At 37.0% G+C, this 11,851-nt stretch overlaps 1 protein-coding gene across 1 annotated transcript; it reads left to right on the top strand.

Moving 5' to 3' along the window:
- The first annotated feature begins 363 nt into the window (after positions 1 to 363).
- Positions 364 to 9,876, top strand: LOC147505106 (pantoate--beta-alanine ligase-like). Its single transcript, XM_086557702.1, is given in 5 exon segments — positions 364 to 1,100; positions 1,515 to 1,601; positions 1,603 to 1,629; positions 2,297 to 2,428; positions 9,653 to 9,876. Coding segments are annotated over 5 exon segments (951 nt in total). The 5' UTR covers positions 364 to 512; the 3' UTR covers positions 9,770 to 9,876.
- Positions 9,877 to 11,851: the final 1,975 nt, after the last annotated feature.

Below are 11,851 nucleotides of genomic sequence, written 5' to 3'. Positions count from 1 at the left end.
TTAGAAATACGTCCTTCAATTATTCTAATTAGTTCCCTCCATTTTAAGTAATTTACAAAAACTATCTCACCTCAAAATTAATTAGAATTAGCTTTCATATTATTTAAAATAATTTAGAAAATCTCTTTCACGTCACTAAAATTATAATCAATTTCTCTTAAAAATTTTATATTACTTTTTAAGATGTTAGAGCGACAAGTTTAAAGATTTGAAAAAAATCGATGCGTAGCACGGTTGGCATACTTGTTTGTAAAAGATGGCGGGGTCATTTTTCATGGCTAGTAGAAAGTTGGGTTAATTGTTTCTAAAACGACTTCCAAGAGCATGTAATCACAGACCTCAACAACTTCCAAGTTCCAACTCATCCTTCCCACCTCTTCTCCAAATCTAGCTTTTCTGACACAATCTTAAAATTTGTCAAAAAAGGAGCCCGAATCTAACACAACACCATCGAGTACCATACCAAAAAAGAAAAAAAATCCAAAACAGAATATTTTTTTTACTTTTTCTCCATGGCAACAGGACTAGAGATTATCACAGAAAAGGACAAAATGAGAAAATGGTCAAGGTCTATGAGAGCTAAAGGTAAAACTATAGGCCTAGTTCCTACAATGGGTTACCTTCATGAAGGTCATATTTCTCTTATTAAAGAAGCTCAAAAGCATAGTGATGTCATTGTAGTATCTATTTATGTAAACCCAGGTCAGTTTTCTCCTTCTGAAGATCTCTCTACATACCCTTCTGATTTTCAAGGTGATTTAGATAAACTTAAGGCATTACCTGTTAATGTTGTATTTCATCCTTATAATTTATATGATTATGGAAATAGTGATATTGAGTCAAAAAACAATGACCCCAAGAGTAATGATGGTAGTGGAGGTGGTGGTAATGATGTGGTGTCATGTGTAGAAGATAGCAAGTTGGGGCATGAGACATGGGTAAGAGTTGAAAGATTGGAAAAGGGTATGTGTGGAAAGAGTAGACCTGTTTTCTTTAGAGGGGTTGCTACCATTGTTACCAAATTGTTTAACATTGTGGAGCCTGATGTCGCTATTTTCGGGAAGAAGGATTATCAGCAATGGCGGATTATTTGTCGAATGGTACGTTTTTTTTATAGACATTTTACTTGGTTTTTGTTACTTAGAAAATTTGTTATACCTGTACCAGAATGTGGTATATGTTTTGATGGAATTGTACTTTCTTCTCCTAATAAAGTTTTATTGGTTAAAATTTATAGATATTTAACTTGAAACAACTGGAGATACAATACATAATGCTGCATTTTTAATATGTTGATAATGCTTATCGTAGGTATACTCTTTTTGTTTATATGTTGCAGTGTATTATTCACAGATTATACAGATTGTGGATTATTCATTAGTGTGTCGACGTGAATTAAGATTGTTTATTCCGAACTTGAGTTCCAACTCCAAATCAGACTTCAGAGTAATGTAGGTCACATATTAATATCCCTAAGCAATTTGTTAATAAAATTTATGATTTTGTATCCTCAGGTTCGGGATCTCGATTTTGCAGTAACCATCATTGGTTCTGAAATAGTGCGTGAGGCTGACGGTCTTGCAATGAGTTCACGCATAATGTCGCCTTTTACCAGAAGAGCGGAACAAGGTTTGTTTAGTGCTATGCTATATCACCATGTTTGTTTTTCATTCTAAATCTTTCACGGTATCATTGCCCCTAGTAGTTTGCTTGTTTTATTTAACTGAATGCAAATGTGGCAGAGTTTCTCGCTTTCAATTTCATTATCTTTTTAACTCCAAACAACTTGTTTTTACTTGTCTACTTGCTAATATTTGTTCAAACTGATTGCTTGCATGTAATTTATTTTCTGTCTTCCTGCTTTTCATATAATTGTAATGCCTCTAAATGAGAAGCCAAAACTGGATGAATTCCTCACATCCTAAACCTCTGGATGTGGACAAGGATAAAGATACTTCTGATACTTGAATACTGCGCACAAAATAGTGGGATTTTAGTGAGGAAATGGAAAAGTAAGAGTATATGAAAGAGAGAAAAGAAAAGGTATATGTAGTTTAGGAAATGTACTGAAGTCCGACAAGATATTGAAAAATGGGATGGTTGCAGCCCAGAACCATTTAATTTCAGTATTGCATCCAAATATGTTGGATTACCTGGGTACCATCACATTGCCTTTCTCTTGGCGCCTGTTTCTTAGTTTTCTTAAATCATGTTATATATAAATTTTTTTTTTTTTTTTTTGCTTTTTTTGTGCGCGTAGAAAACATTCTGAAAACCTGTGGCTTCTTGTATGCAGGCCCTATCCATTAACAGATCGCTGTCTAGAGCTAAATTGACTGCACAAAATGGTCAAATTTCTTGCAGAGACTTGAGAGATTTAGTCACCCAAGCAATTCTTGAAGCTGGTGGTAAAATTGATTATGCTGAGGTAATCCTGAAACCTCTTTCTTCTCCATGTTTGGTTCTGCTCTTTATTATCCTGCTATGGTTTTATTATTATTGAGGTTGTCGGGTCTTTAGATGTGGTCCAGTTTTAGTATGTAGAGCTCTGAGGATATTTTAGTATTTCTACATTTAAATTTCCCGTTATAGTTAAAAGTTCGGATAAGGTTTGAATATTGGTGGGAAAACTTGCTCTACTAGCAGGTTTGTCCGGTCCTGTCCGGCCAAATCCTTCTTCTCCGACTAAATCCAACTATGGATTTGGCTTTGACTAGTTCAGGTAATCAAGAAAAACCTATCTTTTGTCCATGGGGATTCCTCGATGAAAATGATCGAGCTAGCCTTCAAGTAGTAACAGAAACTGCTCAACAAATTGCTCAAGATACAACGCAGCAAGGGATCTTGAGAGAACCACTACAACCACAACGTGCTGGTAATGGCAAGAATTCCTATGCAAATGCAGTAAAGCCAAAGTATGGACGGCATATCGAAACATCTTCACTACCAACTCCTGGTAAACAAGGTGAATACCCAACTATTGCACTTATTGATGATGAAATCGAAAAAGGCTTGCAATATTGTAAGTTTTCGTTGGTTGGGCGCTTAGATCTGAGGCAAGTGAAACCTGACAGAGTGAAAGAGGAATGGCAGAACTTTGGAACCCAACGGAGGAATGGCAGATGACACCGCTTGGAAGGGGTTATATTATGTTTAGATTCTCTGCTGAAACAGACTACCTGAAGGTATGGGATCAAGGAACTTGGGTGGTCGACAAACATGTTCTTAGACTCAGTAAATGGTCTCCAAACTTCTCTACTGAAAAAGAGAAGCAATCGCATGCTTTGGTGTGGGTACGCTTCCCTGGATTGAGTATGGAGTACTGGGAAGTTCGTAATATTCTAGCCATGGGTAAAGCAGTTGGTAGGCCTATTCATGTGGATCAAACAACAGCAAAACGGGAACTTGGATACTTTGCTAGCGTCCTGGTGGATATCGACTTAGCGGAGAAGATCCCAGAGTAAATATGGGTTGAATCAAAGAAGTTTAATGTTGGTTTTTGGCAAACAGTTGACTTGGGAAGAACACCAAAGTTTTGCAATCACTGCAAATCAGTTGGTCACTTAGTGGCAGAGTGCTATGCTCTAAAAGATGATTTAGCTACCAACAAAGACAAAGAGCAAATGAGTACTGAGAATATAGAGAAGCCATCAAATGTAGAAACAATGTCAAAAAATCAGAAGAAAAGGTGGAAAAAGAAAAACAAAGATGGTGCTGGAACTGCGGGTACAAACAATGCGATGAATGAAGCCCAAGACCCTAATAATGAACAAGTGGGGAAGGAGCAAGATAACAACCCAGAATCTGACACAACTTATGCTGCTGATGAAGGGGTAATAGAAATAATTGATGCGGACAACACACAGGGAAATCAAGAACCAATGAATGTTGATAACAATGAGCAAGACCTGGCTGTAGTAGCAGTTGTTTCTGCTGATGGGAACACTGAAGCACCCTGTCAAAGCTCTTTTGCTGTGCTAGATACTGAGCTGGTGGCTGCTGCTCAGTTGGAAGTGATTGATGTAGGAGACAACCATCTAGAAATTTACCATGATGCACAAGTGGAGACAGTTTCAGTTCTACTAGAGAGTGAAACAGATGGCATTGAAAGGGACTCACTAACAGATGTAGTGCGAGCACTAGGTGCAACTGACTCTGGTGGACCACATTGAGGTGACTGAAAACCTTCCAGTTACTAAGGATCCTCTAATGGTTAGTAACCTTTTTCAGAGTTTAATTCGTGATGACGCAGTATTGGAGTCCCCCCCCTCATTCACCTGTGGATAGAGAGGTGGTGTTGGTGACTACTAGGATGGCAGAGAATGCATCTGTCTCAGCTAACCAGAAGCCACAGACGACCAAGTACAAAGCACAACCTATCTCTCCACCTGGTACTAGGTCAAGAGTGCAGGTTCAGAACAAACCCCACCCCTCCAATTAATGAAGATCATCTTTTGGAATGTGAGAGGTATTAGTAAAGATAGTACTATTTCAAGAATTAAAGGCTTTTTGCAAAAATTTAATCCTGAAGTTCTTTGTATAGCTGAACCTAAGGTGAGACCCTGTAGTGATACAGTCTTGACTTTAGGTCTTGTTGCTTTAGATTACCAGTTTTTCCATAATGACACAAGCCTCAGAAAAGGGAACTTATGGGTTTTGTGGCGAAGAGGGATCAGTGTAAGCCTGATACATGCGTCTCCCCAGCAAGTATCGGTGCTAGTAGAAGATTGTGTGGTGACTGCAGTCCATGCAGCTAGCTTAATGGTGAATAGAAGAATACTTTGGACTGAACTTGAGACTTTCAAGCCTGATTCACCTTGGTTGGTGATTGGGGATTTCAATGCAGTCTTGCAGAATGATGAGAAAAAAGGTGGTCTTCCTCCGAGAAGAACTGCTACTGCAGATTTTTTGAATTGGTTTAACACCTGTGAGTTGCAGCAAAGTGATCATGTGGGTTTGAATTATACATGGTGTAATAATCAGCATGGACATAATAGAATACTTGCTAGATTGGATAGAGCTTTCTACAATCAAGCATGGATTCAGAAGTTTGAAGGGTGGAGATACAAAGTAGGTACAAGGGAAGGTTCAGATCATGCCCCCTTGCTGGGGGCTGTGGTACACATTCCTAAGCCCTACAATGTACCTTTTAGATTCAATCAAGCCTGGACTGAACATCGGGACTTCATGAGAATCAGTTGGCCTCATTATGTTGAGGGTACCCCCATCTTCAGATTTAGTAAGAAACTAAAAATGATGAAAGAGGCTCTTAAGACGTGGAATGTTAATGTTTTTGGTGATATTGAGCAGGGGGTTATTAAGGCTCAGGCACTTTTAGAACTAGCTCAAGCTGATGTGGATTCTGACCCCTTAAATGAACTGTATGTAACTGAAATGGAAGAAAAAGAGGAGAGCTTGTTGCAAGCTATGAAGACAAAGAGCTCTTTTTGGAAGATGAAAAGCAAGGTATCTTGGTTAAATGATAATGAGAAAAATTCTGCCTACTTTCACAGGATTTGCCAAATCAAACAAACAAAGTCCTTTATCATGGAGTTAAAGACAGAAAATGATGTATTGCTGCAAAGACAAGAAGATATTTCTCAGTATATTATACAATATTATGCCGAGAAATTCAGTTTTAAAGAGGTCGACATGGATGCTGAACTCCTCAATTTAATTCCAAATAAAGTAACCGATGCAGGTAATAATATGCTCAGTCAGCCCCTCGACGAGAAATTTTGTTAGCGATAATGAGATGAATCTTTGCTAGTTCACCAGGCCCTGATGGGTATAATGGCCACTTTTATGTTAAGTGTTGGGATTTGGTCAAGAGAGATGTGAATTCAGCAGTCAAATCTTTCTTTAGGGAAGGAATAATTCCAAATGGGGCTAATGCAAGCTTCATCACACTGGTGCCAAAGGATAAAAGTGCAAGTAAGTTGACAGACCTATTTGTATGAGCAATTTTCTCATTAAAATATTCTCAAAAATCATGTAGCAAAGACTCAATACTATTATCGAGGACTTGGTGTCAAAGGAGCAAAGTGGTTTCATTAAAGGCAGATATTCTCAAGCCAGTATTGGTTTCGCGTTGGAAATGGTGAATGAATTGGATACAAAGAGATATGGAGGCAGCATCGCGATCAAAGTCGATATTACCCAGGCTTATGATACCATGAGCTGGAATTTCTTATTTGAGGTGTTGAAGAGGTTTGGGTTCTCAGATCACTGGAACAAGCTTGTTCATGCACTCTTAAGCTCAGCTAGACTCTCGATTTTGCTCAATAGAGGCCCTATAGGCTATATTACACCCGAGAGAGGCTTGAGGCAGGGTGATCCTTTATCACCACTCCTTTTTGCCCAGGCTGAAGATACTCTCAGTAGAGGGCTTATTACTTTGAGGGTAACAGGGTTAACTAAATCTTTAACTGTTGTCAAAGGCATGGCAAGTCCCACCCATCTTCTATATGCTGATGATGTGATCATTTTTAACAAAGGGGATGCAAGGAGTGTGAGAAACATTGCGGACTTATTGGAGAGATACCAAGCATCTTAAGGCGGTCGAAAACGAGGAACAAGAGCGTAATGTTTGTCCGAGGCATGAGTATGGATAGAAGACGAACTTTACTGAAAATCCCCAGGCATTCAAGTGGGTGTTTTTCCCGAAAAATATCCGGGGTGCCTTTGATTAAGGGCGTGGTAACTAGAGCGTCTTGACTCCATTACTTGATAGGATTAAGAAGAGAATTACATGTTGGAGGGGGAAGTTACTTTCTTTTCAAAGAAGAAGAGTTCTCATCAATTTTGTTCTCTCGAGCATCCCAATTTACAGTATGGGCGTTTACAAATGGCCAAGTAGCATAATTAAAGAGGCAGAATGCATTATGAGAAATTTCTTGTGGACTGGCAACCTTGCCACAAAGAAGCTTGTTACAGTGTCATGGGACAAAGTTTGTAAGCCACAAGAAGAAGGAGGTCTCGAAATTAGAAGACTTAAAGAACTAAACATGGCTCTTTTAATGAAGCTAGCATGGCACATACTTTACAAAGAGGATGACTATGCTAAATTCATGAAGCTAAATTTTTTTACTAGAGATGGAGAGCTCATTGATTATTATACTAAATCCAATAACTGGGTGCGGTGTTAAATGGGTGTTACCTGAAGTGACTAGTAATTCTCGGTGGCTTCTTGGTATGGGGATGGGGGTTGATTTATGGAGAGATGTGTGGATTGGAGAGCGATCGATCAAACAAAAGCTCCAAATTGCCCCACAACATTTAAAGGGGTGTAGGTCCAAAGTTAGTCACATTATCATTAACGGTGAATGGGCAATCCCCTTTAATTTGCGGCAATTAATGTTATATGCAGGGTACAATATGAATCAACTATCTACCATTGCAGGAGATGACCATGGTATTTGGAAGCCAGATATGAAAGGGATTTTCTCCATCAAGTCTGCTTTTGAGACCATTAGAAAGAAAAATGCAACTACATGGTGGAGCAAAAAAGTGTGGTGCAAATGGATTCATCCAAAGATAGCGGGTAAGTGTGGTGCAAATGGATTCATCCAAAGATAGCGGGTACTGGCTGGAAACTGGTGAGAAATTGTGCCGCTACTGATGAAGGGCTGAAAAAGAGAGGGTTTAGAATTGCTTCAAGGTGTTATAGGGGTTGTGAGGTATCCAAGACATTACAACATATATTGTGGGAATGGACGGTAAGTCAGTTTGGTTTTAATACATCTTTCAACAACATGCCAGATGCTCTTAGAGTGAATAGAGGGCATAGTCCTCTTATCAAGTAACTGTGGGAGGCAGCAGTATTAGTTGGTATGGTGATTAATTGGAAGCAGATAAATAAATGGCTTTTTTAGGGCAAGAAGATCACTCTAACCCAATGCAAATGTCAGATAAGAAGTCATATTCAGAACCCTTTTTGGATGACTACTGGTTATATGAATAGAGAAGCTCATGATTCTCAGATTCTTAAGAAATGGGGGTTACCGGATAAGCTTGGAAGGGCGCCAATATTCAAGGATCAGAATGGTATCCCCGGATGGGGATGTTATTAAAATGAATGTGGATGGTGCTTCTCAAGGAAACCCGGCCCCTCAGGCTATGGAGTTGTGTTTAGGGATAGTAGATGTCGCTTTGTTGCTGTGGTATGCAAACACATAGACTTTGCCACAAATTATATAGCTGGATGCTTGGCTATACTTGAAGGTGTAGAATATGCGGTTCAAAGGAATTGGAAGAAGTTATGGGTTGAATTGGATTCTTGCTCTGTCCATGCTTTTTGGAGCTCACAACTTCCATGGGGATGAAACAAAGATGGGATAAATGTAAGGAGAAGCTAGAGTACTGCAAGATAACGCCTACATGGAGGGAATGCAACTTCTCCGCAGATAAAGTGGCCAAATATGCAGCAGACATACAGACAAAGGAACAACTAGTTTTTGATGTAAAACCACCATGGATTACCACATGGGAGGTTCCAGAACAAGTTTACTTTAGATTTGACTAAAAATCTTAGTAGTGTTACTGTTACAGTGGACTATAGAATACAGATGTACTTTCTCCTCTCTTCTGTTTTTACTCTCATCAATACAATATTTGCTTACTTAGAAAAAAAATATTATTGAGGTTGTTGCCAATATAAAATTAATGAGAACAATTAAAATTAAAAAGAATGACAGGGATCAAAAGTTCAAGTCCTTAGGATCTAAATCTGCTGCCATATTTGATGTCCTAGAATAACATAAAATTGGAGAATGATTTTTACTTGGATAGTTGGATTTACATAAGTCTGTGAGAATTTAATGAGGGGTGAAGAACTGGTTATAAATGAGTACAAAGTAATGTTTTTACAGATAGTTCTTTGTTTTATAGAAAGCAAGTTGTCCGAGCTTTTTCTTTTTCCCCTAAAGTAAAGAGAATGTGCGCAGAATTAGCTTTGTAAGATATCTATATCTTAATATTAAAGCTCCCACAAGGGGTATTTTTCGATCTCTATTAAAATTCAACGTCATCTCCTATTAAAACGGAAATTTCTCTCCTATTTGAAAAACGGGAATCCATAACGGGAATTCTTCTCCTATTAAAACAAATTCGAACACTTCTAATTAAAATGGGAATCATTCTCCTATTAAAATGTGAATTCTTCCCCTATATATTGAAAAGGGAAAATCTAGCATATCTAATTAAAACAAGAATTATTCTCCTATTAAAACAAAATCTCTCTTCCAATTGAAAAAACGGGTTTTTAAAATTTAATTAAAACTTCATTTAAAACAATTTGTTAGAAAATAAAACGGGTTAGCGATTAAAATAGTTGTCAAAAGAGTCGGTGCGTATGCACGGGCCTACAAGCATCTTCTGTAGTTCTGCGAGAGACACGGCTGCGCTATGTTTTGAACAGGTGTGATAATTCCTTGCGTATATTGTAATAATTAAACTCATACCTACGTTCCCCATCATTGTTTACAGATGGAACTCCCATTTACTTTGTGAATAACCAAGATAATTGTGGAGACCTCGTGATCTGACTCTTCCCCTACAGTTACTGGGGAAAAAATATTAAAATTATTGCTTTCTTTGTGGATATATTTAAAAAACTGCCTTCTATAAGATGTTAAAAAAAGTTATTGTGCAGATTGTGGACCAGGAGAATCTGGAAGCAGTCGAAGAGATCAAAAGTCCTGTTGTATTTTGTGTTGCTGCTTGGTTCGGCAAAGTTAGACTTCTTGACAATGTGGAAATCGATGTATGACATTAAAATATAAAGCAAGCAAAACTCCATACTGTACTTGAGGAGTCCCCTAACCCTTACTTTTGGCGTCACACCAATTTATAATCATCCAGTATGTTTAAGAGTTACGACTAGAGGTGTTTCTGTATTTATGGCAAAATTATACCCAGAAAAGTAAACAATGCTCAGTCTGTAATCCGTAAGGAAAGGAACATTATGAATAATCGAAAACATATAGGACATATACAAATAGACTGGAAAGCCATATTTATTGGCGTTCAAAGATTAATAACCACAAAATTATTTGAGAAGACTACTTTGTCAAATAAATATTGTGCCACTATATGCTAAGTTTCTACTGATTAAAAACTAGTTCTAGCATGTATCTCTCCCGCTTAGGTATCCAATACGCCTTGACTCCTGGCTCTTCAAGTCATAACAGAACAAATCGTCACCATGATGTATGAGAATAAGGTTTTAAGTTTAATCTCCCCGATCACCATGATGTATGACTCAGGGATGTCCAAATGGGTACCCGGCCCAAACCTGATTTTTTGGGTTTTGAACGGGTATTGGGTTATCCGAATCTGGACCGGTTGTCAACGGGTGGGGTATTTTGTTGAGAAGTGTAACTAAATCCTATTCTAACTCTATATTTTGGGTACCCATTAGACTCAGGTTCGGGTACGATAAAACCCGGTATAAATGAAGAAAAAAGACAATAAAAAACCTCATTTGAAATATATATTTACATTTTATTCCTTTTTCGGCTATCCACCAATCCTTCAAACAAAATAAAGCTTCTAATGAATTTAGAAGTAATTTTTACCTATACTTAGACATAATTCTTTCATATGTTTTAAAAATAGATGAACTCGGAAGAAACTATAGATGCATGATCACATGGAATTACTGAAAAAATTGAAAATCTCGATATAAATTTTTCCATAATCCAATATATTAAATAACTCATCATTGTAAATATGAATGAGATCATAATCTAAATATTTATCTAACTCATTCTTTTATATGAAATTGAAACCGGATTTGGGGTTCAGTTTTGGTTCGGATTCGGGTTCGATTTCGAGTTTTTTAGCCCTTTTAATGGGTTTCGGGCTAAATTATCGGTTCGGGTTTAGAGAGTGTGACCAAACTCTATCCTATGTATTTCGGTTTGGATTTGGGTTCGGGTTTTGTTGAGTTCAGACAGAGTTCGGTACGGGTTTTTTGTTCGGGTTTTGGGTGGGTTTCGGGCAAGATGGACATCTTTATGTATGAGAACAAAAAAGCCCCGCTTGCAAACAAACCCACAAAACCTCCCTATTTTCAAAAACAATAAACTAAAACAGAAAATTGACTTAAATACCCCCGTCATCTTCACCTACCTTTTATTATTTGGTCAGAAAACTTCACCGAAAAAATAAACATACAGTTTTAAATATGCTGGAAACATCTCATTTTGTAGATCCGAGACACCGATTTCATTTTCCGAAACACAACAAAAAAAATGGTTCTAAAAAAAGATATAAACCATTACTCATCAAATAAACTATAATTCATCAAACAATTGCAGATTTTTTTTTTCAAATGATTTTGCAAATTAAGAGACATATCTAAGAGTTGCTTTTCCAATAAGCAAAAAAGACTTGCGTTTTATGCAAAAATAATTTTTCGTACTAGAATATGTATGAAATATATATTTACATAGAAAAATTTCGTATGCTAAAATAAATTTGCATAGTAGAATACCTATGAAAAATTATATTTACATAAAAATTATATTTACAAATAAAATTTTTGTATGCAAAAATAAATTTGCATAGTAGGATACCTATGAAAAATTATATTTACATAGAAAAATTTTGTATGCAAAAATAAATTTGCATATAATAGAATATCTATGAAATATTTCATTTACATGTGAAAAAATATATTTACATAGTAGAATGTCAATGCAAAAGTAAATTTGCATAGTAGAATTTCGATGTAAAAGAAAATTTGTACACAAAAATTTCCATTTTAACACATAAAATAGAGCACCAAAATTTGGGAAACAAATAAACGAAATGTAGAAGAAGATAACCAATTGAAGAATATGCGTTC

This window comes from Coptis chinensis, chromosome 4, assembly GCF_015680905.1.
Source record: "Coptis chinensis isolate HL-2020 chromosome 4, ASM1568090v1, whole genome shotgun sequence".
Classification (NCBI taxonomy): Eukaryota; Viridiplantae; Streptophyta; class Magnoliopsida; order Ranunculales; family Ranunculaceae; genus Coptis; species Coptis chinensis.
Note: the sequence above shows the minus strand (reverse complement) of the source record. Positions and strands in the feature narration are given on the sequence as shown.